Below are 26,815 nucleotides of genomic sequence, written 5' to 3' on the forward strand. Positions count from 1 at the left end.
TATGGGTGCAAACCCCCCCCGCCCCTGCCCTGGAGGCACTGGGACCCCCATCTCCTCCTGCCATCAAGCTCTCCCTGGCCACTGCGCCCCCCAGCCCTGCCAGGGACCCCAACCTTCCAGCTTCACCTCAGCTCCAGCATCCATCCCCCCCAGCTTCGGGGAGACAGGGCTTTATCCGGGTAATGAGGGGGGACCCGAGCCCCCCCATCTCTGTGTAGTCGATCCTGCTTCTTGCCTAATAAAGTCTGTTCCTTTTCTCCCAGCAACACATTCCCTGTGGTCCTCTGCTGCTGTTTAAAGCCAAATGCCTTTTGCTGGCCTTTACCGTGCACCTTTACTGTTCCATGGAGCAGTTGGCACCCACCGGCGCTCCCGGGCCCCTTGGCCAGGTGGCCAAAAACCCAAAACCCCCATAGGATGTGAAGAGCATTAAAGCCGGGCGGGTGTCCTTGCCGTGGGCAGAGCCGGTTGTACATCCGCGTGGTGCCCACAGCAGCCTGCAGCCGGCTCTCGCTGGGCTGTCGGCGAAGATCAGTGCCACAACCCACCACATCCTGCGGGCAAACCACCTCGTCTGCTCCTCCGGTCACTCCGGGGGCTTGTGCCGATGTCCCCCCCCTTGTCACACAGCTGGGGGACTCTGCCCACCCCGGGCCCCCATGTAGCAGCATCCCAGAGCAGGTGGGGTGCGTGGCGCTGGGTGCACAGTGGGTGCCAGACCCCGTGTCCCGTGGGTGCCATCCCGCTCACTCTCCAGCCCCGGAGATGTGTCCCGGCCACAGGACGCGGGAGAGGACAAAGCCAGCGAGCGCTGAGCCAGCACAGCCCCTCCAGCACGGGGCTATTGCGGAGGGACCCTGCTCTGTCCCGCTCGGAGCCGTGGGAAGCGATGGAGCAGCTGCCGCTTGCAGGCGAGGTTGGGGCACCCACCACAGCACCCCTCTGCCAGCCCCCGCTGCCGCCTGTGCCAGTCTGGAGGAGCCCCAGGGAGCGATGTGGCCGCAAGCCACAGGGACTACTGGCACCCCACCCAGGCGTTTGTGGGCCATGGCGGGTGCAGCTGCCATAGGGAGGGGGTACGGCTCCTGCCCCCCCCAGAGCTGTGTGGGCTTCCTGGCCACCACGATGGGTGCTCATGGTACCCACCCATGCGTGATGCTCCTGCCTGCACTGCCTACAATGCTGGTGCTGGGATGTGGGCACGCGTGGTCCCAGGAGACCCCACAGCCGCTGGGATGCTCACAGCGGGGGGGCCGGGCACGCGTTCCCCATCCACCACGGAAACCCCCGGGGCTGAGTCCCCGCAGCCCTGTTCAGAGCTGCCATTTCCCGTGATGCCGCAAGAGGGTCCCCGTGTCCGGCACCCCAGGAACAGGGGCACAGCGGTCGGTGGCCTCCTCTCCCTGTAGTGAGCTGGCACCCCTCCCCGGCTGCCCCGCTGTGCCCGCTGCACCCACGGGTGCCCTTCCATCCACTCCGTTGTTTGCACCCTGGATTCCGAACCTTTTTCCAGCTTCTTCCCCCAGTTGGGATCTGACTATTAGCAGCAGCGGAGGCTGGGACGCCCCCGAACCCCCATTTCTGAAAAGGTGGCCCAACCCTGCCCCGCGCTGGGAGGATTTGTCCCGTGCGGTTGCGGCTCCCTGCGGTCCCCGCCGGGATTTAGGCGCCTCATCTGTTCTCTTGCAGGGCCGGCTGCCTTCCTCTGAGGCCGTCTGAAGGGGAGCTGGCAGGAGAAGAGTCGCTTTTAAGATGACACGAACGGACCCACCTGACATCCTGGTGTCTACGGTGTACCAAGACATAAAGGTGGCCACCGCAGCCCCCGGGGATTCGATCGTCTGCCAGCCCCTGGCACAATGTGACGCCTCCATGTCCTCGTCCCTGTCCCGCGAGACGCAGCCCTTCAACAAGCGCCATTGCAGGAGCTTTGACTTCCTCGAGTCGCTGGACGAGCAGCTGGGCACCCCCCCGGCCATGGAGCGCCCCTGCCCGCCCCCTGGCACCCCCGAGCCCACGCCGGGGCCGCCGGGCAGGCGGGCGCCGCCGAAGCCGGACCCTTACGCCGGCAGAGCCCCCCAGCCGAGGAGCGAGGCGAAGCGACGCGCTCGCTCGAAGAGCGCGCCACGGGTGAAGTCCACCTTCACCCCGGTGCCCATCGCCGTCTCGGCGTCGCCGCCGCCGGCCCGGCGCGGGCGGGAGGCGCTGCGGGTGGCGCGGGAGCCCTCCCGCCCTGAGCCTTCGCCACGCCGCGAAAGCCAGGTCCCCCTGCGGGCGCTGGCTAACGAGGTGCACCCCATCAAGCTGCAGCCGCAGCGCAGCAGCGTCAGCCGCATCTCCCCGCTCTGCCTGGGCAGCAACTGCTTCGAGGAGGCGGGGCCGGGCGCCAAGGTGGTGGGTGCCAGCCCCCACGTCAAGTGCCGGGTGGACATCAAGCCGGACGAGGCGGTGCTGGTGCACGCGGCGCGCAGCCTGCGGGCAGCCCAGACCCGGCAGGAGCCGCCGCGCTGGCCTCGCGCCCCCGGGGCTGCCCGCAGCCTGGCGGTGCCCGGGAGCAGGCAGGTGTCCACGTCCCGCACGCCCACCCCCAGCGACTCCTACAGCGGGGACCCCCCGCTCCTGCCCTACCCCAGCGAGTACTACGAGGCGGACCCCCGGGTGCTGGCGTACCAGACGGTGCCGGTGCCGGCCTCGCGGGAGTTCAGGGAGTACCCCGAGAGGGGCTGCATGACCTTCTCGGCCCCCGGCGTCCCCGCCAAGTTCTTCTACGCAGAGGAGCCGGCACGGTGCCCCAGCCCCGCCATGCCCCTCCGCAGCTCTGGCTACGCCAGCTACCCCTACCCCACCCGCCACAGCATCCCCCAGCACTTTTACGGCGAGGACCCGGCCAAAGCCGCCGTCCACACGGTGCCACCCCGGACGTTGTACGTGGAGGAGGCGCGGGGCTACCCGGTGCAGGAGGCGCCCGCCCGCGCCTTCTACGGGGACGAGCCCCGCTTCTACGCCCCCCGCGGCACCCCCGTCAAAACCGTCTACGCCGAGGACACCCGGACGTACCCGGCCCTCGGCTCCTCTGCCAGGGTATTCTACGCCGAGGACTACGGGAAGTACCGGGAGCGGGAGGTGCTGTCGCGGACGTGCCCCCCGCCCCGCAGTGCCCAGCCCTTGCACTTCAGCGACTGGTACAGCCCTGAGCGGGGCGCGCTGCCCTACCAGACCTTGCAGGTGTCGCGCTTCACCCCGCAGCCAGCCGGGCGCGAGGCCATGCTCTCCTCCTGGCACGCCAGCTACGGTGTAACCCCCCCGCGGCTGGGCCGGGAGAGCCAGCACTACTCCAAATCCTGGGATAACATCCTGGCGCCGGCGGCGCGCAGGGAGGAGGTCCTGCAGCGTGGGCGCAGCTACGAGAACCTGCTCGCCCAGGAGCAGCACCGTGCCTTATCCCCCGAGGAGCGCCGGCAGCCGGTGGTGATCAACCTCTCGAGCTCGCCCAAGCGCTACGCCGCCCTGTCCCTCTCGGAGAGCTCCATCCTCGAGAGGATGCACGCCGACGGCGGCCGCGGTCCCCCCGGCCGCTCCTGGTACGTCACACCGGAGATCACCATCACCGACAACGACATCCGTGCCGACGGGCTGGGCAGGAGCGAGAGGCGCTCGGCCAGCTGGGACATGCTGGACGCGGGGCGGGAGCACGGTCCCTACGCCGTGCCCTGCGCCCCGCAGCCCGTCCCCAGGGAGAGCGGCTCGGGACGCCAGCGCAGCCTGGAGCAGCTGGATGAGCTCATTACCGACCTCGTCATCGATTACAAGCCAGCACCGGGCCATCGCGCTGGAGACAGGGACAGCCTCGCTGAGCAGCTCAAACAGCTCCTGAGCAGCAGCGCCCCGGGGCCCCCCCGGCGGGGCGAGGGCAGGAGGGTCCCCCCCAGCGTGCCCGAGGGACCCCGACCCACGAAGGAGCAGCCGGGTCCCAGCTCCCGTGCCAGTGCCCCGCGCCCCCCGCCCGCCCCGCTGTCCGTCGGCCCCTTCGAGAAGTCGCCGGAGAACTGCTCGCCTGACCTGAGCGCGGAAGAGGACGACATGATGATGTGCTCCAACGCCAAGTGCCGGCGCACGGAGACCATGTTCAACGCCTGCCTCTACTTCAAGTCGTGCCACAGCTGCTACACCTACTACTGCTCCCGGCACTGCCGCCGCGAGGACTGGGACACGCACAAGGAGAGCTGCGTCTACGGGCGCGTGGGCAGCGTCTGCCGCCACGTCCTGCAGTTCTGCCGGGAGAACGCCGAGGTACACAAGGCCTTCTCGCGCATCGCCAAGGTGGGCTACCTCTCCCGCGGCCGTGGCGTCCTCTTCCTGGGCTTCCCCAATGCCGGCTCGGCCGAGAACTTCCTCCAGTTCGGGCTGGAGAGCCTGCTGATGTCCCCCACCTACCTGTCCCTGCGGGAGCTGGAGAGCTACTCGGACAACCTGGGGGAGTACGCCCGGGAGCTGCGGGAGACGGGCAACCAGTACGACCCCGACGAATGTTTCCTCCTGAATGTAACCGTGGCCGTCACCCAAAAAGTGCCAGAGAGGCCGTCGCCAAAGATGCAGGTGCCGACGGTCAGGAAATACGCCAAGGTGGCCTTAGCCTCCTCCAGCCCCGAGAAAAAGATCCTGAAGAAGGAGCGGGACATGGAGACATTGATCCTGACACCGCCGCCTGGCACGGCGGACATCGACAAGGAGGGGGAGGAGGGCCGCAAGGCGCGGGAGGTCTGCTTCATCAACATCCAGCGGGAGCTGCGCATCCGTGGCGTCTTCCTGCGGCACGAGTTCCCCGCCGTCTATGAGCAGCTCTGCGACTTCGTGGAGAGCAACAAGCGCTTCACACCCACCACCATCTACCCCATCGACAAGAGGACGGGCAAACAGTTCATGTGCATGATCATGGCAGCCTCCGAGCCCCGCACCCTTGACTGGGTGGCCAGCCCCAACCTCCTGGATGACATCATGTGAACGGGGGGTGGGGACCCCCCCCCCCCGGCACCCCCGGGTCACCCCCCTTTGTAGATAGGTGTTGCCCCATCATCGCGGAGGGACGGGAACCCCCCTCTTGGATGCGGCACTGAGGGCCGGGGGGCTGCCATGGGCTGCGGGGGTCTGGCATCGGCTAGGCAGGCAGCAGCCGGAGCGGCGGGGGGGGTGAGCTGGGGGAGGCCGTGGGGTGAGGGGAGCGGGGGCCGAGGTGTGCCGTGGGGCACAGGGCCCAGCCACCGCCCCGGCAGGACCCCACAGAGCCCTCGGAGGGTGAGCGGTGCTTGGCCAGGGCTGGGGCACCCCAGGCACCCCCCCGGCCTTGGCCCACCCAGCTGCCTGCGGGGGGGGGCCCTCCTCCCCCCCCGCCCCCCCAAGCGCCCGGGGTGCCACGGGTGCTGCTGGTGGCCCCAGTGCCTGCAGCAGTGGCCCCACGGGCTTGGCGTGTGGGACCCGGGCTGCGCAGGGTCTCTGTTGCTGCAGTGTCTGTGTCCAGAGCGTGTCACTGTACGGTCCTCGGGCGCAGGGGGACCCTGTGAGGGCGCCTTAAGGCCCCCCCAGGTACCCCCGGGACCCCGTAAGGGGCGGGGCGGGGGGGTGGGGAGGTCCCTGGGTGCTGACACGGGCGCGGAGCCAGGCCTGGCCCGGGGGGGGGAGGCCTCAGGGTGAGGGGCCTGCCCGGGGCTAGCACGGCGGGGGGGGGTCTAACGGCGGCAGAGGGGCAGCGGCGGGGGCGAGCGACGGCGGCGGGGCCGGGGCTCCGGGGCTGCCCAAGGGGTGTCAGGGAAGGTGGGAGGGGGACAGAACCGGGGGGCAGCGGCACCACCGGCCCCGGCCCCACTCTCCACCGCCCCGGCCCCGCCTCTCGGCCCCGCCCCGCCCGGCCCCGCTCCCGCGCCGGGCGCCGCCACCGCTCCCCCCCGGCACTCCCAGCTCCGGGCCGGGCTCCGCCCCCCCGCTGTGGGCGGGGCTCTGGGGCGGGGCCGGGCGCTGATTGGCCGCCGCGGCGGCGGAAGGGGCGGGGCGCGCGGCGGGGCGGGCGCGATGGCGGCGGCGGCGGCGGCGCTCTCGCGGGTGCCGGAGGTGGAGATCGACGGCGGCGGCGTCTTCAAGTACGTGCTGGTGCGCGTGCGCGCGGCCGGCGGGCCCGGGAAGGACGTCGTGCGCGGCCACGGCTGGGCCGAGTACCACGGTGAGGGGCGCGGGGCGCCGGGCGGGTGGCATCCCCGGGGCGGCACCGGGGGGAGCGGCCGGGCCCCGGGAGCCGGCGAGGGGCCCGCCCCGTGGCGGGGGGCCCGTCCGTGGGCGGCGGCGGCGGCTGCGGCGGCGGGTCCTCGTCCTCCCCCCGGGGGATCCCCGCCCCACGGCTCCCTCCCCCCGCAGCCGACCTGTTCGAGCGGACGGCGGAGGAGCTGGCGCAGCAGGGCCTGGTCTGCGAGTGCCTGGGGGGCGGCCGCCTCTCCCACCGCCCCGAGGAGAGGAAGATCCACGTCTACGGGTACTCGGTGGTAAGCCGGGGGCGGCGGGGCGGGGGGGGACCCCCGCCGGGGGCGCGGCTCCTCCCTCCCTCCCTCCCTCCCGGCGGCGGCACAAGCCCCCGCAGCGCTCCCGCCGCGCGTGGCCCAACCGGCGCCGCGCCCCTCGGGAGCCGGAGGCACCGGCGCTGGGAGTGGCCGTGTCCCCTCGGCGTCCCTCTGCCTGCACCCCGACACCGGCTTTCCCAGCGTCGGGGTGGCACCGTGCCCCTGCCCGGGTGCCGTTGGCCGCTGGCAGCCGGAGCAGGCCGAGCTGCCCGCGACTGAGCCGCTGCCGTGGAGGGGCTGGAGCCGAGTGGTCTCTCACAGACACGGGCTCAGCGGCGTCTGCCGGAGCCTCGGGTTGTGCTGAGCCTCCCCAGGGGTTCACCGAGCTCTCCCCTGGGTCGTAATCGCACCAGCTCTCCTCCGGACCCTCTCTCTTCTGCCAGGGCTTTGGGCGAGCGGACCACGCCGTGACTACGGAGAAGCTGAAAGCCGAGTATCCAGACTACGAGATCACCTGGGCGAATGAAGGCTACTGACTCGCCCTGGCTGGGCAACGGCATTGGCGCCAGCCTGGAGCTGGTGCGGCTGGATCCAGCGTCGGGGCGGTGGCAGCAGGCTCCCCGTGCTCGGCAGCACTCTGGGCTCTCCTGGTTTTCCTTTGTGTTGAACTCGCCTGTTCTCTGCTGTCGCCGGACTTCCCGTGCACCGTGGGTGCTCCCCACCTTCCCGGCACAGCGCGGCAAAGCCTTGGTGAAGCCGGTGGGTGCTCTGCCTTGGCCTCCCCGGTGGCGAGGGGGTTTGTCCCACATGTGTATGTGAGAATTAAACACGATGGGGAGCACAGCTGCTTGTGTGGTCACACCTTCATGGCTCCCCCGGGTCTGGGTTGCACCCCCTTACAGCAGGAATGACCCCCCCCAGGTTTCCAGTCCTTCGTGGAGGACCTGACCCCGGAGCTGGCAGGGTCTGGGGTGGGGACAGCAGAAGGCGTGTCAGGATTTGCCTTGGGAAGGGCTGAGGCAGATGGGGAGAAAGCGATGGGTCCCCACACCTGGTGGCGGGAAGGGCAGGGTGGTCCTGAGGGAAGGACCACCCTCATCTCCTGCTGGGGGGCAGCCGAGCTGCCCGGGAGCGTGGTGTGGAAGAATGTGACCATTCCCATGCCAGCAGGTGGTCACACCTTGAGGGAGAGCATCCTCCTTGACTTCAGCCCTCCAGATGGCCAGGGCTGGCTCCTGCCCCTCAGTATTTCCCAGGGAGACTCTTCGTTTGTATTTCCAGTGAGGAGCAGGGTGGGGAGACTGGGAAAAGCTGCTGGAGCCTTCAGTGGCAGGAGAGCTTGGGGGAGATGCGCAGGTCGCGTTGGCCGGGTGGATCGCTCGATGGCTGTCCCATACAAGGTTGGGGCTGGAGGAACCTCACCTCCCCTGGTCCCAGCCCCATTTCATTTGTCATGCTGCGATCCTGTGTGCTCCGGCTCCTGCCTGGCTGCTTTGCCGGCTGCATGCCGTTGGGGATGTGGGCTACCTGGGGAGGAGACGGTTCCTCTGTACCCGGAGCTGTGCAGGGGTAGCACGACCTGCTAAAGCTCGGCCCCTGTGCCCAGTGTCCTGCCCTGATCTCAAAAGGCAGGTGATGGATGGGGATGAGCTTCGTGGGCCGGGCTGGGGGTGCAGGGCCCACTGCCTGGCTGGTGGCCCGGGGGCTGGAGCTGTGTCCCCTGCGGAGGACAGTGCCCAAAGCCATCGCCAGCCCTGCAAGGGGGAAGAAAGCTGGGGGCTAAGCCCAGGTACCCTGAAGACACATGAGGTCACACTGCGCCTCTAGAAAAACAGCTCTGCTGTGCCTAGACCTTACCTCCTGCGGGGTGTTGACCATCTCCCCCGTGCTGGGGTGAATGTCACCCAGCGGTTGTGCGTGCACTGAACACTGGTGGCTGTTAGGTGACAAACCCGGCGGGGGGGTGGGGGCTGATTGCCTTGCATTGGTCGCACGGAGCATCACAGCTGCCCTTTGAGTCACGGAATCGCAGAGCTTGGAGGCACCTTGGAGATGTCCTGTCCATCCCCCCGCCCCGGCAGAGCCAGCTCCAGCAGGTTGCTCAGGGCTGTGGCCGGGTGGGTTTTGGGTACCTTCACAGATCGAGACCCCACAGCAGCCTGGGCAACCCGCTCTGGTTTTGACAACCCTCACGGGGAAAAAAAAGTTGTTTTTCTTAAGATGAAGTGGCGTTTAATGGTGTCACTTTGTTCTTGTCTCTCGTCCTTCACGGGGCACCGGCTGCTCAGAGGAGGCTGGGTCCTTCCCTGTGCTCCCTCCCGTCAGTTCTTTATACACATGGGTGACAACCCCCTGGGAAGTCCAGTCCCTTCACCATTGTCACGGTGCCAGCTGGATCTGCTCCAGCATGCCCACATCTCTCGCACTGGGGGCCCGGCATCCCCCTGTGCCTCCCCCGTGCAGAGGGGAGGGCTCAGAGCTGCTGGAGATGCTCTGCCTGCGGTGCCCAGGAGACCGGTGGCCGCTTTGCCAAGAGGCTGCGGCGCTGGCTCCTGGTCAGCTTGGTGCCTGCCAGGTTTCCGGGGAAGGGCAGGGTCCTGCCTGCAGGCGCTGCCGGCCCTGGGTGCCCAGGCTGGGAGGGCGCAGGGTTGCCAGCCTCCGCCTGCCCCGGCTCGCGCCGGGGGAAGGAGCTGAACCCTGCGTTTTACTGCGCCTGATGCAATCGTGCTGCAATCTGCTGTCCAAGGCCACCGGCTAGGAGGGGACAAACCTCCGCGCTCAGCCCTCAGCAACGGGGGCCCGTCTCTGTGTACGGGGGCTGCCGGCAGGAGAGCTCCCCTGGGGCAGTCCCAGCCCCACGGGTCCTGGCAGCAGCTTCCCCTGCCCAGGTGGGGAAACAGGCTGGGCAGTGGCTGCCATCACCAGGCAGCCCCGGTGGTGCCCTGTGGCGGCTCTGGCTGCCGAGCCATGCTCCTTCCGGACTGAACAGCCCATACTGGGGCTCTGCCGGGGTTGATTTCCCCTGGGAGTGACCTGGTTGTGGCCCTAGAGCTGTGCCCCTTTGCCCCGCAGCGGCCACGAGCTGGGCGCTGAGACGCTTCTGCCAGATGGAGCGGTGCAGGCGGGGGTGAGGGCTGGCCCCGCAGATGGCACCTCTGTGTCCCCAGGGCCAGGAGCTGCCTGCTGAGGCGGGGGAGAGGCAGCCGGAGGCTGGGGAAGGAGGGCTGCAGGCAGCCTGCCAGGCTCTGCGCCGGCCTGGGCACCCTCCCAAAGCGGCTGCTGCACAGACCGCGTGGAGCAGCGGGAACACGGGGCTGCCTGGCTGCTCTGCCCGCGCTGGGCAGGATGAGATCCCCCCTGTCCTGCCTGCCCCCGGGGGGTCCCTGGGCACTGCCCTGGTGGGTCCCTAGGCTCGGCTGGAGCCCAAGCTTTCGGCAAAGCCAGCTCAGCTGGGTGCTGGGACAGGCTGCTCCTTCTGTATGTCCTCCTTGTCCCTGCCTCCTCTCCCAGCCTGTCCCAAGTCTCCAGACAGCTGGAGTTTTGTTCTGAATTCGAAGCTCCAACATTTTTATGTCTAAACACTCCCAGTCCTAAGGATCCTGCTTGCTGCGGCTCTCCATTGCCCGAGTGCATCACGACCCCTTCCCGGCTCTGGGTCACTCCTGGCACCCCATTCCCACTTCGCCCAGCACAGCTGCCTTCCCTGGCCGGGCTGCACCCGGCTGCCAGCCCGTGCCCTGCGCCCCAAGGTTCTCCCGCTGCTCCTTACGCTCAGCGACTGTTTCTCCCTGTGGTCAGGCATGACACAGCCCAGGCAGCTGGCACGGCATGGCCCCCACGCCCCGGCAGAGGTGCCAGCTTCTCCTCTCGGACTGGCAGCATGGCTGGCTCAGCAGGAAGAAGTGGCCTTTTTCCTCGCCGAGCTGGTTTGTGCCACCAGACCATGCAAGCTGGCCCCATCCCGGGCAGAGCAGCACCCGGCATCTCAGCCTGGTTGGAAAAGAGGGGCTGGAGAAGAGGGGTTCGGTGGGGAAAAGCAGTCGAAGGTCTCCTGGGGACGCACAGCTGCCAGCTCGCGTGATGCCGGCAGCGGTGCCGGGCGGCAGGACCACGGGTGACCCGTCCCAGCCCGGCAAACCTCCTCGCCATAAACCCACTGTTGGGGCTGGGAGGCCGATAACGGCGGGGCTGAAGTCCAACACGGGGCAGATTCCAGCCCTGGGCTCGTTGTGTGACCTCCCCACCGGCCCTGTGCCTCTCTGGGCTCCGTTTTACCCTCGCCGTGGCCCGGAGGCCCAGATGGCCGGGCAAGCGGTGTTCGCCCTCCTGCTGCTGCTGCTGGGTGAGCTCTGCCGACACGGGGTCGCGCTGCGGGGAGGGAAGGGGCCGCGGCGCTGGCTGCTCTGCTCTGTCCTTCCCCAGAGCGGGCTCCCATGGGGATCGCCGCTTTCCCCAGCTCCAGGGGGGTCTGCGCTGTCCTGGGGGGGGTCTGCGGCAGATGCAGCCCAGCAAAACCCTGCTTTGGGCTCCGCTGGCGAAGCTCAGCCCTACATTGCCCGGGAGGAGCCGCCAGCACTGGGCTGGGTATTACCAATGGCTTTGCTCAGCGTGGGGAGGAATATGACCAAATTTTCCTGTTTCCCCCCAAAATGGGTGCCAAGATTCAGAGCAGGGGTGTGGTAGAGCGGACTGGAGGGTTGGTGCGCCAGCCCCAGCAGGCTCTGGCACCATGAGGGTGCGCGGGAGCAGGGCTGGGGGTGGGACATGGCAAAGGTGGAGATAGGGGTGGTGTGGGGTGCGGGGGTCCCGTCCCAGGGCTGCTGCTGCTGCTGAGAGCTCAGTGTCCCCCCGGCAGAGTCCCAAACCGGGGAGCCCAGACAAATGTCACCCGTAAGTCATATGTGCCCTCTGTCACCTGCTGTGGGCACTGTGCCGGGATCCTCGCCGGGTTTTCAGCCGCGTTGTCTCTCCCGTAGCTGGGACCATCCTCCCCAGTTGGTCCACGGTCGTCAACAGCTGCAGCAGCGCGGCCGAGCAGCTCTGCGACTTCGTCTGCGACTGCAGTGACTGCTCCGATGAGAACCAGTGCGGTGAGTGCCTGGGCCCCCCCGCCCCCCCCGGCCCCGCTCCCAGACCCTGCTCCTGGGGCAAGATCTTGCGGTGGAGACGGGGGCACCATGGGTGCAGGACCCCAGGGAGGGTGCAGGTCCTCCAGGTGGGCGCAGGTCCCCAGGGTGGGTGCAGATCCTTGGGGTGGGTACAGGTCCCTGGGGTGGGTACAGGTCCCTGGGGTGGGCATAGGTGCCTGGGCTGGTGGCAGGTCCCTGGGGTGGGTACAGGTCCCCAGGCTGGATGCAGGTCACCTGGGTACGTGCAAGTTCCCCAGGTGGGTGCAGTACCCCAGGGTGGGAGCAGGTCCCTGGGATGGACACAAGCCTCCTGGGGAGGTGCAGCTACCCAGGATGGGTACAGGACCCCAGGGTGGGTGCAGGTCCCTGGGGTGGGTGCAGGTCCCCACGGTGGGCGCAGGGCGGACCCAGCCCTGCCCTGACCCCCCGTCTGCCCGCCCTCAGGGTACCTGCGGGGCTCAGCGGTGCTGGGCACCCCTTTCACCTGCGATTTCGAGGAAGGCGATTGCGGCTGGCAGGACGTGAGCACCTCGACTTACAGATGGGTGCGGGGCAGGGCCAGCCTGGCTGCATGGGACGTGGGGCCCCACTCAGACCACACCGTGGGCACTGACCTGGGTAAGTGGGAGCCGCTTGGCTGGTGAGTGGGCTCCGGGCACCCATGGGTGCCCTGAAGCCAGGGTGCTGGGACACCCATCCTTGTAGGAGCAGACCCATGGTGGGGCAGGAGCTCTGCTGGCCATGGCTCTGGTGCCATCCCATGGGGCTGCAGCCCCTGCTCTGCTCTCTGCCCTCACCAGGGTGGTTCATGGTGACGGTGTCCCCTCCGGCAAAGACCGCGGCCACAGCCTGGCTCAGGTCACCGGTGATGCGGGAAGCGGCCGCCACGTGTGAGATCAGGGCCTGGTACCACCTCTCGGGAAGCGGTGAGGGTGCCCACGGCGGGCACGGCTGGGTCTCGGGGAACTGGGCACAGGGAGGTGACAATGGGGGGCAGTGGGGAGGGACGGGACCACCTGCCCCCATGGCAGGGACAGAGCCACCGGCACGTCAAGATGGATCCTTGCCATCCCGCTCACCCCTCCATGCTCTGCACACAGAGCTGGCAGGACCCGGGGATCCCGGCTCTGGTCCCCAGAGGGGGCAGGGCTCAGTCCCCATGGGTACCCCGGGGTGCCCACTGCCGAGGGCCATGTTTTGGGGCTCCCCACAGGGCTCAACCAGACGGAGCAGCCGGTGCTGCGCCTGGCCATGGCGTACAGGGATGAGGTGGTGGGACTGTGGCAGAGCCCCGGGCGCGGAGGCGAGGGCTGGCACCAGCTGGTCGCCTACCCAGGCCGGATCGCGGGGCAGTTCCAGGTGAGACAAGGCCATGTCGGTACCCAGGCACTGCCCCCATGTCCCTCACGGGGAGCTAAGGATGTCTGGGGAGCTTGGGCAGGTGCTCAGCTCGTGCCGTCCCTGGCATCTTGTCGGCAGCTCATCTTCTCCCTGACACAACCGCCGGCATGCGGGGCACAGCTGGCTCTCGACGACGTCATCTTCAGGAACTGCGGCTTGGAGGGTGAGTCCCGCGTTCACAGGGGTGAGACACCAGCCGGGATCCCCAGGGAAACTGGTCTGGGCGTTGCACCTGGGGGGGCTCTCCTGCTGCCCGCTGGGTCTTGGGTGCATCTGCCTGGCCGGGGCACGGGGCAGGTAGCAAACCCTGTCCCTCGAGCAACCCAGGGAAGGATGTGGGGGGAGCCCAGCGTGTGCTGGGTCCCCATGGGGCTGGCCGGGTGCTGACTGTGTGTCCCACCGCCCCAGAGCCAGGGCAGCAGGTCTGCGGGGCGGAGGAGAGACACTGCGACCGGGGGTCTTGCCTGGCACAGCACCGCTTCTGCGACAACACTGACGACTGCGGAGATGGCTTGGATGAGCACCCCATGCACTGCCGTGAGCATCCCTGGCCCCGGGACCGGCCCCCTGTCCGCACGTCAGGGCTGAGGGTCTGCGTCGGTGGGGCAAAGCCGGGCTGTGGGGCTGGCAGGGGTCACCTCAGCTCTGCCCCGTGGCTGTGCGGCCAAAGGGACAAAATCACCCGGATGGTTTTATGGAGGGGTCAGCCCATCACAGGGACCTCCCTGGGTCACTCTGCTCTGCCTCCCTCCCTGCAGAGAACTTTTCCCACTGCTCCTTTGAGGACGATCTCTGCAGCTGGAAGGCAGAGGACGGGCAGACAAAGTGGGAGAGGAACACGAGCCTGAGCCTGGGGACTGGGTACAGCGTCCCCCCCCGGGACCACAGCAGGAACAGCAGGGCAGGTACGTGGCCAGGCACTGGCACCCCAGGGTCCCCGTGGTAGATATGGCCTCCAGCCCCTGGGCTAACGTGTGCCTGGGCTTGGCTTAAGGCCGTTGCCGGGAAAACAGCACCTTGTACCCGCACACCCGGCCCAGCACCGCTCAGCTTCTGCCTGGTGTCTGCCACAGGTTTTTTCCTCCACGTGAGCGACACCTCGGCCGCGGGGGCCAGCGGCACAGCACAGCTCAGCAGTCCCATTTTCCAGGCCACCAACTCCTGCTCCGTGAGTCACAGCCGGGATTCCGCGTCTCGCAGCCTGTGTGGGCACAGTGGTGGCAGGCGACAGGGTCCTCAGCCATGGGGACCCCCGCAGGGGCTGGGGCTGCGGTTGGCCCTTTGCTGGGGGTGGGCAGAGGGTTTTTGGGGGTGGTTTGGTGGCTTCTCCAGTGCCTGATGGGAGCCCTGAGCGCCTTCGGCCCCACCTTCGTCAGCATTCGGTGGGGTGGCAGCCGCTCCGTGGGATGCAGGGGGGGGTGCGTACCCCTGCCCAGGGCTTCGGGGCTCACTCACCCCCTCCCCATCCCCAGCTCGTGCTGTACTGCTACCTCCACGGCTCAGCCACCAGCAGCCTCAGCATCTCCTATGTGACCAACTCCACCACCAAGCACCTGGTGAGGGAGAGGATGGGGGACCTGGGCAGCTCCTGGGTCCGGGAGAGAGTGGACTTCAAAGTGACCGAGAGCTTCAAGGTGGGCTGGCGCCATGCTGGGGCGAGCTGGGCTTGCCTGCAGGGCAAGGGACACAGAGGGCACAGGGTCACCCCCAGTGTGCACCCGTGGGCCTGGGAGTAGGGGTTGACCCTCCTAGTCCTGGCATATGCCACCCTCGTGTCCCTGTGCCCGCACCTACAAATCCCCCTAGCAGCCCCCCCGCCCCCAGCCAGGGACTGCCCCACTGGAAGGGGGTGGGGGGGTGTCTTCATCCATCCCATGTCCCCCCATGCCTTCCCACCGTCCTGTCTGCTATGCCCCGTGGCCACCCCCACCCCCAGACCCCCTCCCAGCTGGCTCTGGAGGGCACCCCAATGGCACCCTGAGGGCACCCAACAGCACCCCTGGGCAGCCGCAGCCACGGCTGTGTGCAGGGGCAGCACCGTCACCCCAAGGCTACCCCATGCACCCCTTCCAGCCGCGGCATCGCCCCTGCTGCCACCGAGCCCCTTCCCGGGGGAAGCTGTGTCGGCCGATCAGAGGAGCTGGGTTCCCCCTGTCCCGTGGCTCCCCAGTGCCCCCCCCGTGCCCAGCGCCACTGCCTGTCCCCTCTGTACTTGTGCAGACCCCATGTTGATGTTGCTGGCACGGTGCTTCCCCGCAGGTGCTGATTGAGGGGGTGGCCAGCAGCGCGGGGACTGTGGCCATCGATGACCTGATCCTCTCTCCGGGCTGCAAGCCGATGCAGGGTGAGCTGGAGGGTGGCTGTCCCCCACCCCTGCTCCAGCGTGGGCAGTGGTCCCCAGGTGTCTTGTGCCCATGGCACCATCCTTAAAGGACCAACTGCAGGGTCTGCCTGTCCTTCTGCTCCTCATGGTGACCATCCTGGGCACAGCACGGCAGGCACTTGCCCTGGGGCTTGCAGCCCAGGTTGCCTGGTGTCCTCGTCCTGCAGCTGTTACGCTCCATCCCCTGTGCCAAAACCTGCTGCCCAAGCCGTGTCACACAAGCAGCTACCCCCTCCGTCCCCTCCGTCTGGTGGCAGCAGGCAGGGCAGGGCAGGGATGGGGCTGGGGGAAAGGGAGAGCTGGGAGATGGTTGGGGACAGGGACATGGGACCACGGCTTGAAGGGGTGACACCGGTGACGCTGCCGGTCCCTCTCACCACCACTCTCCAGCCCAGGGTGGTTCACCATCAGACAACACCTCGACCACGCTGCCGAGCCAGACGCGTGCCGCCCCCTGCACGGCCGAGGAGGTGGCCTGTGACAGCGGGGACTGCATCAGCGCGGAGCTGGCCTGCGACTTCGCTGAGACGTGTGCCGACGGCTCCGACGAGAAGCGCTGTGGTGAGAGCCACAGGCGACCCCCAGCTCCCCGGTAGCCAGGCAGCACAGGGGACCAGGGCAGGGCGACCTGGGCACTCCTTGGCATGGCGGGGGGACATGGGTGCCCACGCGGCCCCCGGGAAACACGGTGGCCCGATGGGGCTGAGCCTGGGTTTTTGCAGGAGCCACCACCTTCGAGGCGGGGGCCGGGGGCTGGCACGACGTCAGCGTGGGGCGGCTGCGCTGGGGCGTGCAGAGGGCCACTGAGGCTGCCAACACCGTCCTCACAGGTCAGGCTGTTCCCACCACCGAGAAAACGCGCTTTGGTCCCCAGCACCGCGGGGGCTCCCAGGGCGCAGGGACCCCACGCTCCTGCCCCGCTGGGGTAGGCGGGTGCCGTGGTGGGAGGCGGGGGGTGATGCCCAGGCAGGGTGCTGGGCTGGGGGTGCTGACAGGGACGCAGGACCCCTGCCCTGACCTCTCATGTCGCTTCTGTGCCCAGGCGCTTTCCTGGCCCTCCAGGCAGGAGAAGGACAAGCGATGGCTGCTGCCAAGGCACGCACGCCTCTGCTGGGTCCCTCCGGCCCTGCCTGCGCCATGGAGATGAGCTACCGCATCCACCACAGCCCCCAAGGTAACCCCCGTGCCCAGCCCCGGGGTCCCCTGCCCGCTCCCTGTCCCACCCTGGCAAAGGGCAGAGCCCCCCACGCCCGCCTGCCTTTGCTGGCTCTCCCAGCCCTGCTCTGCCCCATCACACTGTCCTGGAGCCAGGGTGTCCCTATCCCCACCCCTGTCCCCTGTGGCCATGGCTGGGCAGGTGCTGAGGCACTGGGGGGGCTCCAGGGGGTGGCTGGGGGCTGCTGGTCCCCGTGGCTTCAACACCGCCTCTCCTGCCCAGGCTTCCTCGCCGTCAGCATCACGGATCACACCACCGGCACCACCCACCTGGCCTGGCACACGTGGGGACACGCTGGCACAGCTGAGGGACGTGTTCGTGTCCTGCTGGGGGAGAGGACACGGCCCTTCCAGGTGCGCCCAGGGGCACAGGGACCAGCCTGCTCGGCTACTGGCAGGGCAGTGCCGGCCCTGACAGGCGCCCTGCGTCTCACCGCCGCCACGCCACCCCCAGGTCGAGCTGCTGGGGCTGGTGGATCTGCAGGACTCGGGGAGCGCCGCCATCGACAATGTGACATTCGTGCAGTGCCACCCCGACGCGGTGCCATCAGAGGCCGCGGGTACAGCCAGGGGCACATGGGCAGGGAGGGCGGACGCGAGCAGGGGGGACCCCGGCCCCCCACCCGCAGAGATGGGTGCTGCTCCCACAGGGGCTGCCTGGTGACTGTCACTCTGTCCCCAGCCCAGGGGACAGGACCGAGGTGCAGAAGTCCTGAGCACCCGCCCTGCCCCAGGGCGCTCGCACGGGGCGAAGTCGGGGAGTGGGGCCAGGGAGCAGAGGGAAAGGGATGTTTCGGGGACCTGTTTGCTTTTGGGGTGCCTTATCGCCACTCCCTCTCCCTCCACGGTCACCTCTCTCCTGCCAGAGCTGTCCTGCAACTTCGAGAGGGGCACGTGTGGCTGGTACCAGGATCAGTCCAGCGACTTCAAATGGGTCCATGGCACGGGGCAGGGGCAGGGCTCTGACCACACCACTGGCTCGGGTAAGGGGCTGGCTCCTCTCCCGGGGACCCCGGGCGGCCCAGGGGACCCCTCAACCTCCCCTCCCCAGGGCTGGCACGTGCCCTGCGCACCCCAAGCAGCCCCACGCCTGTGAGGCGAGCTCGGCTGGGGCAGCCCGGAGGCCCCCGCATCTGGGACCGGGGTGCGGGTGTTGCAGCTCAGGGCACCCATGTTCCGTGTCCCCTCCACCTTGGCTGTCCCCAACACTCAGGCTACTTCTTGGCTGCGGACCCCTCTGCGCCGTGGAGCCGCGGGCAGCGGGCGCAGCTCGTCACCTACCGCCAGCAGCCCACCGCCGCCCCGCGCTGCCTCTCCTTCTGGTACCGCCTGGCCGGCCCGCAGATCGGTACGCAGCCCCATGGCATCCTCCCGGGGATGCCCCAGCCAGGCTCCGCTCCCCTGGGGACCGCGGCGTCCCCAAGGGGTGCAGGACGGCTGCCTGACGCTCCCCTCTGCCCAGGCACCCTGAACCTCAAGCTGCGGCTGGACGGAGCGGAGGAGACGGTGCTGTGGACCCGGCGGGGGACCCAGGGCAGCGTCTGGCACCGGGGACAGGCCACGCTGCCTGCCACGGGCCAGCGGCAGTACAGGGTGAGAGCTGCGTCCCCCGCACGCCCCTGGGTGACGGCAGGGCCCGGGGCCATCTGACGCTGCCGTCTGGGTGGCAGGTGGCCTTCGAGGCCCTGCGGGACGGGTTCCTGGGGGATGTGGCGCTGGACGACCTGGCGCTGACGGCGGGGCCCTGTGGGGCCGAGCTCTCCTGCTCCTTCGAGGCGGATGCCTGCGGGCTGGCAGCCAGCGAGGCGCGTTCCTGGCTGCGGCAGAGCAACGGCACTGGCACCGCCGCCGGCCCCGCGGCCGACCACACCACCGGCACCGCCACAGGTACCAGGGTCACAGCTTGCCGGGGCTCTGATGGAGCCCTCCTGCCTGCCCTGGGTGTCCTGCCTGCCCTCCCTGCCTGCACTGAGCACCCTGCCTGCCCTCCTGCCTGCCCTGCCCAGGACGTACAGAGGGCACTACTGTATGGGGCTCCCCAAACCTGGAGTTTCCCAGCCCCAGGGCTCCCCAGCCTGGGGGAGATTCCTGACCTGGAGGGGGGACTTCAGCCCCAGCAGTCCCCTGGTGCCGCCCCAGGGACGGGGTTGATGGCGCGGGGGCTTCTCTCCCCACAGGCCATTACATGGTGGTGAGCACAGGCAGGGGCTCCCTGCCTGCGGGGCGCGTGGCTGCCCTCACCTCCCGGCCCTACCAGCCCTCTGCACCCACCCAGTGCCTGGCCTTCTGGTACCAGCTGAGTGCCGGGACCCCAGGTGAGTGCCATGACCTCCCGTGAGGCCCCCGGGGGCATCTCTGGACGAGTGGGGGTCCCACATGGCCTACAGCCTGGAACCCCCCCCCCCTCCATGGCGGGTGCCCTGGGCAGGATCTCTCGACGTCTTCGTGGAGCAGAGCGGGGTGAAGAGGAAGGTGATGAGCGTGAGCACCATGGAGGGGGATGCCTGGCACCGCGGCCACGTCACCGTCCAGCCGGATGGGGACTGGCAGGTGAGACGGGGCAGTGGCCGGGGACCTCACGGCGGGGAGCAGGACAGGCAGCGGTGACAAGGGGAGCGTGGCGGGTGCCAGCCTCAGCGTCCCACCCTGCCCACCCCTCCGGCAGGCCACGTTCGAGGCAGTGGGAGCTGGGGGCGACCGCGGGTACATCGCGCTGGATGACCTGCACGTGTCGGACGGAGCCTGCCCCGAGCCAGGTGAGAGCCCATACCACGGGAGCACCATGGACCGGCCCGCGGTGGGGTGGGGGGGGATGGGGCACCCCATGGGGGCACACGGCTGTGGAGATGGGGACAGCCTGTCCCATCCATCATGGCTCTGCGGTGGCCACCAGGCGCCCTGCTCCTGCCCTGAGCTTGGCCTGGCCCAAAGCTGGGGGCAGTGGGGAGGGGGCTGGGGGCTGCCCCCCTCCGCCCCAGATGCCCTGTCTCCCACCAGATAGCGCAGGGCAGTGGGTGCCCGCGGTGCTGGGTGCATCACAGCCCCCCCTTTTCTCCCAGCGTCCTGTGACTTCGAGCGGGACCTGTGCGGCTGGAGCAGCCCCTCGGACCCCCGCCTGCACGGCTTCGCCTGGGGCTGGAAGAGCGGGGTGCCCCTTGTCAAGTACCCCGGCCCCGAACAGGATCACACCCTGGGCACAAGGGATGGTAGGAGACACCCATCCCTCCCAGGGCACCATGGCACGGCTCAGGGGGAGGAAGAGGAGCTGGGGATGGATGGGGTCACCCATGAATGTCGCGTCCCCCCCCACCCAGTGCATCCTAGGGGGGCCTTGCTCCACAGCATCCCTGCCCCCTCCTTGCCTGAGAGAGATGGATCGGTCCCAAAGGGAGCGGGGCTGGGGGGAGTGGGGGGGCAATCCTCCAGGCATCGCTCTGGGCATTTTGCAGGGGAGCAGGACATGTGGGGAGGGGGCTGCAGGACAAAGGGACACCCTGTGCTCTGTTCCTACCTGTCCAGGTCACTACGTGCACTTTGACACCAGTGTGCTGGGCTCCGGGGGCACCACTGCCCGGCTGGAGAGCCAGCACCTGCCTGCTGCTGCCGACTCCTGCCTGCGGTTCTGGTACCACATGGACATCCCGGAGCACCTCTGTAAGCACCGCAGGAGCAGGGAGGGGGGGGCTGTCCCTGGGGAGGGTGTCAGGAGCCCATGATGGGGCTTGGTCAGGGGCTGCAAACCCCCTCCCCACCCACGCTACCATGGACGCTGAGGTTCAGCTCCGGCGGGGCGGTGGGGATGCCCATTCTTGCTGGGTACCGCCATCCCAGGGGAGGATGGCACAGCCGGGAGGGCCCGGTGGCTCTTGAGGGGCTGCGGGGATGCCAGGGTGCCTGTCCCCCTCCACGTTGCAGCCTGCGGGGAGCTGCGGGTGAGGCTGCACAGTGCGGCGGGGCAGCGCACGGTGTGGAGCGTGGCGGGGCACCGGAGCCGGGGCTGGCGGGGCGGCGTGGTGCCTGTGCAGAGCCACAGCGAGTTCCAGGTGAGTGGGGTGGCCCTGGGGTGCAGGGTGCCCTCCGGGGCTGTGGGGTGCCTTCCCCAGACATCACCCCCCCCCATATCCCATCTCCCCCCACAGATCATCTTTGAGATCACAACGCAGAGGTGGCCGATGGAGGGGACGGTGGCACTGGACGACATTGTGTACAGCTCGGGGAGGGGCTGCCATTCCAGCCCCGAGGTGCCAGTGGAAGGTGCGGGGCCGGTTCTGGCTGTGAGAGGTCAACCCGTCACCACTCGGAGTGCTGGCGCTGAGGGGTGCAAGACCCAGCTCTCCTGGTGAGCTGAGCCTGGCAGCATCTCTTCTCCCTGCAGAGAAATCCTCCAGCAGCTTTGTGACACAGGTGGTGCTCAGTCTCCTCCTGGCCATCATCGTCCTGGCGCTGGTGGCCGTCGGAGGCTGGTACTGGCTGAAGCGGCGAGGGCCAGCAAGCGGGACGCCAGCAGAGAGCAACGCTCCCCAGGGCTTCGACAACATCACTTTTCGAGATGTAAGGACAGGGGTGAAGGGCTCTCCTGCTTGCCCCCAGCTGCGCCAAAACAGCATTTTCCTAAAAGCTCAGCAAATCCCGGCAGGCTCCCCCTGAGCCCGCACTCTGCCAACATGTCAGGGAGGTGCAAAGGGCTCTGCCTCTTATCTGGCTGCCTGCTAACAAGTGACCCCAAGCTGTAGGACTGACCCAGAAATGCTGCTGCTGCCATCAGGCAGTTGCTCCAGAAAGAGCTGAGGCTGCGATCCTCCTCCCCAGAGCCCTGCAGGGAGCAGGTCATGCAAACATTGCTCATCCTCTTCAAGCCAGCAACTTAAAACCGTGAGAAGCAGCTTAAGCCACAGTTTCCCTTGACGAGTTTGGTGCCACGTAATCCCCAGCAGAGCCACTGACCCCAGGAGTGACCCCCAAAGAGGGCATGGAGCCCCTCGGGCACGCTGGGCGGTTTGGTTCCTCTGCTGGTTGGTCAGCACACGGGTTCTCCCCTCTGCAGCCTGGAAGAGGTCCTTGTATTTCAAATTAGACACAGCCTACGCTTACTGTAACCGATTCCCGTTCACCTTTCTTTACAGGACAAGGTCATTATATCTCCAGAGCCAAAAGAGGGGAATGAGGTTTGAAATAACAAGCCAGCAGCAGTAATTGCCTACTCACTCCTGCGAGGCGTACGCAGGGCAGAGCATCCCCCCGGCAAGACCCCACACTCCAGCAGCCGCCTCCGGCTCTCAGCATCCAACAGCGGGGAGCTGCAGCGGGCGCTCACCCCGGGGTGCCAGCCCCGCCGAGGGACGTGCCACTGCCTCCACTACCTCCATTGCTCGGGAAATTACATTGTTTTTCGTAACATGAATTTTCTGCACCAAGACGTAGTGACATGCCCATGCTTTGCCAGGCGCCGTCAGCAGGAGTTCCTTGCAGTGGCCAACCACGTCCGAGCACGGTCCTGGCCATGGAAGGGGTGAAGCGCGTTGTGCTGGCCCCCCCCCAGGGCTGGGCAGATCAGCAGGTGCTGCACAGGGCATGAGCTCCTTCCCACGCCCGGGATTAGGCACAAGAGCTCCCAGGGCACACAGCTGCCACGGGGAGGAAGGCCAGGGCCCCTGCTGGGTTTGGGGAGGCGGGGGGGGGCAGGGAGCAGAGCGGGGGCACCACACAGCACACGAGGCAGAGCAGCCCTGGCCCCACCACATGGGCGCCCACCTACCACCACACCGCCCACGTGCCTTTCAAAGGTCATTGGGAAAAAGAAAGATGTTCCTGAGGCCCTGGCTGGGCTCAGGGCCAGGGCGCCCCCACCTGCACCCGGGCCACCCTAAGCCCAGGACCCCTCTCTTCCCCCTCCCCAGCTTTCAAAACTTAATTTAATCCTGTGCAGCCCTAAGGAGCCCCCGGCCAAACCCGCCACCCAAGAACAGCAGCAGCCAGACCGGTTCGCATCCCCATTAGGGGATTAGCTCAACCCCCCGAGCTCATCTGGAGGGGATCGGGGTGTCCTGCTTTCCTGGTTTGCCACCGAAACCTGTTTTTCTTCTTGCCCTGCCACAGACAACTCTCCCTTCAGCTCTGTCCCACTTAGGTTATGCCATGCAGTCACCAAGCGCTGTCCCTACAGCTCCACCACGGCACTGGCCCACAGGAACGAGCCCCCACCTCGTTGTGCTCGTGGGAGCCGGGGAAGGGCAGAGGCAAGACACAAGGAGGGCTCTGGCTTCATGGAAATGCCCAACCAACCGTGTCCACATCCACCTCGCTCTGTAGAACCCCACAGGCTCCGCTCACCTCCGCACACGACAAAACCACAGGACTGATTTCATCTCTGGGCCGCCAGCCAAAGCTGCAGTCCTCACCGCCGGGGAAAGGGGCAGATCAGCCAGGAAAGCTGCAACAGCACCCGCCCATGCCCCAGACACTCCAGGTAGTCCCACTAATTACGCTTCCCAAAGGAAGAGGGTGCTGCAGCTCCGCTCACACCCCAGAACAAAAATTTACTGCCAGCTGGTAAACACGCAGCAAGTACCCTGTGCAACTGAAGGGTATCAAACTTTATTATAGATCTCTTTAAAACAGGCTGGAAGGAACAAACAAAAATGTCATTGTGATGCAGTGACTGAGTCATCATTTCAAATGCAGACACTGATCAACCCCCAACTCTCCCAAATTATTTATATATAATATATCCCACCCGTCCCACAAATTTTTCCAATTAAATGATCGCATTTCAGACCACCCCAAGTGTCTTAACCTTAGCTGCTTCTAAACACCAAGACGCACATGTTTTTTCAGATGCGGTATTTTTTTGGGTTTAGTTCCTCAATCTCTGGAAAGGAGGAAGGAAAAACAAAATCAGGAAAATCGCTTCTTTAAGGTTGCCTTTTTACAGCAGGTACAGATTCGGCAGATTTCCCCCCCAAAGCAAGTCTGAAACCCTCTTGTTCAGCTTGGCAATACGAAGAGAGATTCTGGTGGTTAAGGAGAACCAGCCAGACGAGATCAGTCTGGACAAACTGATTTCGAGGCTTTGGTGTCATTTCCCTTTGGGGCCAGTTTCCAGCGGTTTTCCAATATCCTTCCCACGCAGTTTAAGGCCTGGAATAAGACAAAGGAGACGACCACCATCAGCGGCCATCAGCACTCCATCACCCACCTGGTAATTTTATTTCCGCGTATTTTTGCTATAAGGAAGAAAACATCCAAAAAAGAGGGCAGGGGAACCAGAGTTAGGGAGAACTCTGCTTTAGTTTCTAGGAGCACCAGACTATTTTCAGACAAAGCTCCGACTCTTGCTTGTGCACCGTCTTCCCAGAGAACAGTGTCTGAACTGGCCTAGGAGAGTAACATCAACACTAGTGGCTGCAAGATACCTTCCCAAGGATAATCAGGCCTTCACGGGTCTCAGTATTTCATTGATTTTGGGGGGGAGCATACAGGGGTGGTCCCCAGGGCACGGCTCCACACATGAAGATGAAGAACAAAGGAAAAAAGAGCTCTCAGTTCTGGTTTCAGTCAGCAGATCCAAGTGTTATCAGAACACAGCTTACTGACACCACACCCACAATAACCTACAGCCAAGCAACTTCCTGACGTGGAAAATATAAGTAAAGTAAACCAAAACATCCCTCCTAGGCACCGAAAACATTGCCATTATTTTTGAAGTCATCTTTCTTAACTTACCAATGGCTCTTTCGATCTTGCCCATAACCTGGTTATTGGGGATTGCTCTTCCTGATTCGTAGTCAGCAATAACTTGTGGTTTTTCATTTATTTTCTAGGAAGAGAGGATGTGTCTTAAACACTGGCTCCATACACAGCAAACACTCAGCACCAACCCCCCACAACTCACACAGATAAGTAACAGCCTCTAATGATGCCAGGATCGGAAGACAGAGTGCTACTTCCAGGCTTACTCCATCACCACTATCACCTCCCTACACTATTTGAGTGTCACAGTGACGCTGACACCAATCATGGACAGCCTCCTACCTCCCTCCGCCTCCCAGGAGGAGCAGTGGCACTACATATTGCTATTCCTTAAGAGAGCAGCGAGCTCCTGAACGCTGCATCAGGCCCAGATGGTACACAAAAGCCTCACGGCAGTGGTGAGTTGACAGGAGGAGAGGGGAAAAAAAAGCCTCCTACCAGCTCACCAGCCGCAGCAACGCCCCGTCTCCAAGCAGGTGTTCAAGGCCTGCACAGATAAACCCCTAAAACATCTCCCAGATGACTAATGTTGCCTGGAGATCAGACATCAGAGATGTTGCGTTCACCAAACTTTCTGCTCATGATACCATCCCACTGCAGCTGCCCATCAGGGGACAGGAAAAGTGTCCACCTTTGCCTCGAGGTACCTAAACCTGCCTCAGGAGAGCGGGAGCAGAGGCTGGTGGGCCCCGGGCCGTACTCACTGTGGCCAAGTCCTTCTGCGTCATGCCCTTGCTCTGTCGGCCCTGCTGGATCACTTTGCCCACCTCCAGCGGAACTCTGTCATGGTGCAGCTCTTCTGTTTCTCGGTCGAGCTTGGCCGTGTTCTTTGTAATAAAGTGTTGTTTGTTTTGGCCTGCTGCCCCTATCATTCAAAGCAAGAACAAAAAAAAAAAAAACAAACCAAGGACAAACAAAACAAGGCTCAGAGCTGCGCCAAAAAGTATCAAAACACTTTTTGTAAGCACTCAGCTGCCCAGGATTCCAGGGAGCTTTCAAGATTTCAACATGCCAACATCTGCACTAATCTCAACCAGATCCTGTCCACCAGAGAACATGTTACCTTAATCCCGTTAAAGTCAATGTCTAAACACAGCCATGCAGAGCCCTCCCCTTTCGCTACTTCACATCTGAACTTCACTCCAGATAGGCAAGATCTTGCTACTGCTTGTGGATTTAATATTCAAACTATTCCGGACACACATGTTTGTGCTACAGCATGTGTGGAGGTTAATATTTGAACTTGTATCTTGTTTGCTCAGGTATAAGGCAGTGTGAATAAGTGGCTTTTAATCAATTTTCTGATGCCTTTTATATGTAAACTTTAACCCTACTTAGCTTTGCTGAAAGCCCAAGGTTCAAAAACACGCTATTTGTTTTGTCTCATTAGTTACAGTATTTAAGTCATAGTTTGGATCCTTTCTCTCACATTAGTCTCTGACATTCAGTCTCTTGATCAAGCTGACTAAAATCTCGTGCAAAGATCACAGTTTTCTTTATTTCCAACCATCATAATCTCATCCCTACGGTGAGAGAACCTGATAATTTACCTTGGACAGGAAACAGGGAATTTTTAAAGACGGAAGATACGCAGTCACTGAAATCCTTAAGCATACATTGTCAACAAGAGAAATAAGCTGCGAAAATGGGGAGTTTTGCGATCACGAAAGCTCTTCCAAGACCTTTGCAGACACTAGCCAGCGCTCAGCTCTGGGCAACCAGAAACTCACAGCTGGCTACAAGAGAGCGCTCCCCCTTTTCCCCAGGGCGCTGCCCCCCCTTCCCAGTGATTCTCAGCTCTACGCAGCCCCAATTAGAACAACTTTTAGCTTAGCTGGAAGAAGGGGGTGTGCTGCCTTCTATCCCCCCCCCTACCCCCCAGGCTGAGGGGGAGCCAGGCCACTGGATACCCACACTTCTTGGAGGTCTCCACATCCTCTCCGCGCCGCTGGGCCGCCAAGATGGCCTGGGGAGGGGAAAAGGGGCCGAGGTGAGGGCTTCGCTACCCGGAGTCGCCCCCTCAGCATGGGCCGCAGGCTCGCCCGGGCCTCGGCCGCAGGCCAAGCCTGCGGCCGAGGCCCGGGCGAACCTGCGGCCTAAGGTCTAGGCCGCTCCCCGCCGCCAGTCCCCCGCTGACCTGCTTGGACTTGGCCTGGGCCGCGCTGGGGCCCTTCTTGCGCAGCACCGTGACCGTATCCCAGTCGCTCTCCGCCATGGCACCGGCACCAACCCCGCCCGCCGCCGCGCCCGCCGCTCAGGAGGCTGTGGGGAGGGGGGGCCCGCAGCCCAACGCCCGCCCCCCGCCGGCCGCCGCGCTCGCCGATAGGGCGGCGCCCACGCCACTCAGGAATGGAGGGCGCTCAATAGCGGGCGAGCCGGGCGTGACGTTCTTGTTC

At 65.7% G+C, this 26,815-nt stretch overlaps 4 protein-coding genes across 6 annotated transcripts; 3 read left to right on the forward strand and 1 right to left on the reverse strand.

Moving 5' to 3' along the window:
- Window positions 1–1,740: 1,740 nt before the first annotated feature.
- Window positions 1,741–5,001, forward strand: AJM1 (apical junction component 1 homolog). The gene has a single exon (XM_054220771.1). It carries the CDS (start codon window positions 1,753–1,755, stop codon window positions 4,999–5,001), a length of 3,249 nt encoding a protein of 1,082 aa, XP_054076746.1. The 5' UTR covers window positions 1,741–1,752.
- A 1,042-nt stretch (window positions 5,002–6,043) lies between these two features.
- On the forward strand, window positions 6,044–7,385 carry PHPT1 (phosphohistidine phosphatase 1). 2 transcript variants are annotated; one of them, XM_054220629.1, is made up of 3 exons: window positions 6,044–6,131; window positions 6,403–6,527; window positions 6,986–7,385. In XM_054220629.1, the coding sequence occupies exons 1-3, from the start codon at window positions 6,064–6,066 to the stop codon at window positions 7,066–7,068; spliced, it is 276 nt and encodes a 91-aa protein (XP_054076604.1). In that variant the 5' UTR covers window positions 6,044–6,063; the 3' UTR covers window positions 7,069–7,385. The 2 variants fall into 2 exon arrangements, with proteins under 2 accessions (XP_054076604.1, XP_054076603.1); XM_054220628.1 differs by having other exon boundaries at window positions 6,049–6,211.
- A 3,999-nt stretch (window positions 7,386–11,384) lies between these two features.
- Window positions 11,385–22,073, forward strand: MAMDC4 (MAM domain containing 4). The gene is given in 29 exon segments (XM_054220957.1): window positions 11,385–11,486; window positions 11,488–11,632; window positions 12,116–12,289; window positions 12,472–12,597; window positions 12,885–13,030; window positions 13,151–13,235; window positions 13,481–13,609; window positions 13,831–13,977; window positions 14,146–14,240; window positions 14,545–14,706; window positions 15,332–15,416; window positions 15,846–16,016; window positions 16,178–16,285; window positions 16,498–16,629; window positions 16,894–17,024; window positions 17,125–17,230; window positions 17,537–17,653; window positions 17,884–18,018; window positions 18,133–18,263; window positions 18,341–18,557; window positions 18,848–18,985; window positions 19,099–19,220; window positions 19,336–19,426; window positions 19,730–19,876; window positions 20,190–20,324; window positions 20,586–20,713; window positions 20,810–20,924; window positions 21,046–21,221; window positions 21,794–22,073. Coding segments are annotated over 29 exon segments (3,705 nt in total). The 5' UTR covers window positions 11,385–11,423; the 3' UTR covers window positions 21,842–22,073.
- Window positions 22,074–23,248: 1,175 nt separating this feature from the next.
- Window positions 23,249–26,720, reverse strand: EDF1 (endothelial differentiation related factor 1). Of its 2 annotated transcripts, none has more exons than XM_054220958.1 (5): window positions 26,557–26,715; window positions 26,334–26,385; window positions 25,124–25,284; window positions 24,393–24,486; window positions 23,249–23,807 (listed from the first exon to the last, which is right to left on the reverse strand). In XM_054220958.1, exons 1-5 carry the CDS (start codon window positions 26,632–26,634, stop codon window positions 23,746–23,748), a joined length of 447 nt encoding a protein of 148 aa, XP_054076933.1. In that variant the 5' UTR covers window positions 26,635–26,715; the 3' UTR covers window positions 23,249–23,745. The 2 variants fall into 2 exon arrangements, with proteins under 2 accessions (XP_054076933.1, XP_054076934.1); XM_054220959.1 differs by lacking the exon at window positions 23,249–23,807 and adding an exon at window positions 23,862–24,168 and having other exon boundaries at window positions 26,557–26,720.
- Between the last annotated feature and the right edge of the window lie 95 nt (window positions 26,721–26,815).

Source organism: Rissa tridactyla, chromosome 14, assembly GCF_028500815.1.
Source record: "Rissa tridactyla isolate bRisTri1 chromosome 14, bRisTri1.patW.cur.20221130, whole genome shotgun sequence".
NCBI lineage: Eukaryota > Metazoa > Chordata > Aves > Charadriiformes > Laridae > Rissa > Rissa tridactyla.

Bases quoted from the DNA above. Each gene is read 5' to 3' on its own strand.
- AJM1 (XM_054220771.1), top strand. From the start codon at position 1,753: ATGACACGAACGGACCCACCTGACATCCTGGTGTCTACGGTGTACCAA.
- PHPT1 (XM_054220628.1), top strand. From the start codon at position 6,064: ATGGCGGCGGCGGCGGCGGCGCTCTCGCGGGTGCCGGAGGTGGAGATC. The intron at 6,212-6,402 runs GTGAGGGGCGCG...CTCCCCCCGCAG, and splicing joins CGGCTGGGCCGAGTACCACG to CCGACCTGTTCGAGCGGACG. The intron at 6,528-6,985 runs GTAAGCCGGGGG...CTCTTCTGCCAG, and splicing joins ACGTCTACGGGTACTCGGTG to GGCTTTGGGCGAGCGGACCA.
- EDF1 (XM_054220958.1), bottom strand. From the start codon at position 26,634: ATGGCGGAGAGCGACTGGGATACGGTCACGGTGCTGCGCAAGAAGGGC. The intron at 26,386-26,556 runs GTCAGCGGGGGA...TCCCCTCCCCAG, and splicing joins CCCAGGCCAAGTCCAAGCAG to GCCATCTTGGCGGCCCAGCG. The intron at 23,808-24,392 runs GTAAGTTAAGAA...GTCTTATTCCAG, and splicing joins CAAGATCGAAAGAGCCATTG to GCCTTAAACTGCGTGGGAAG.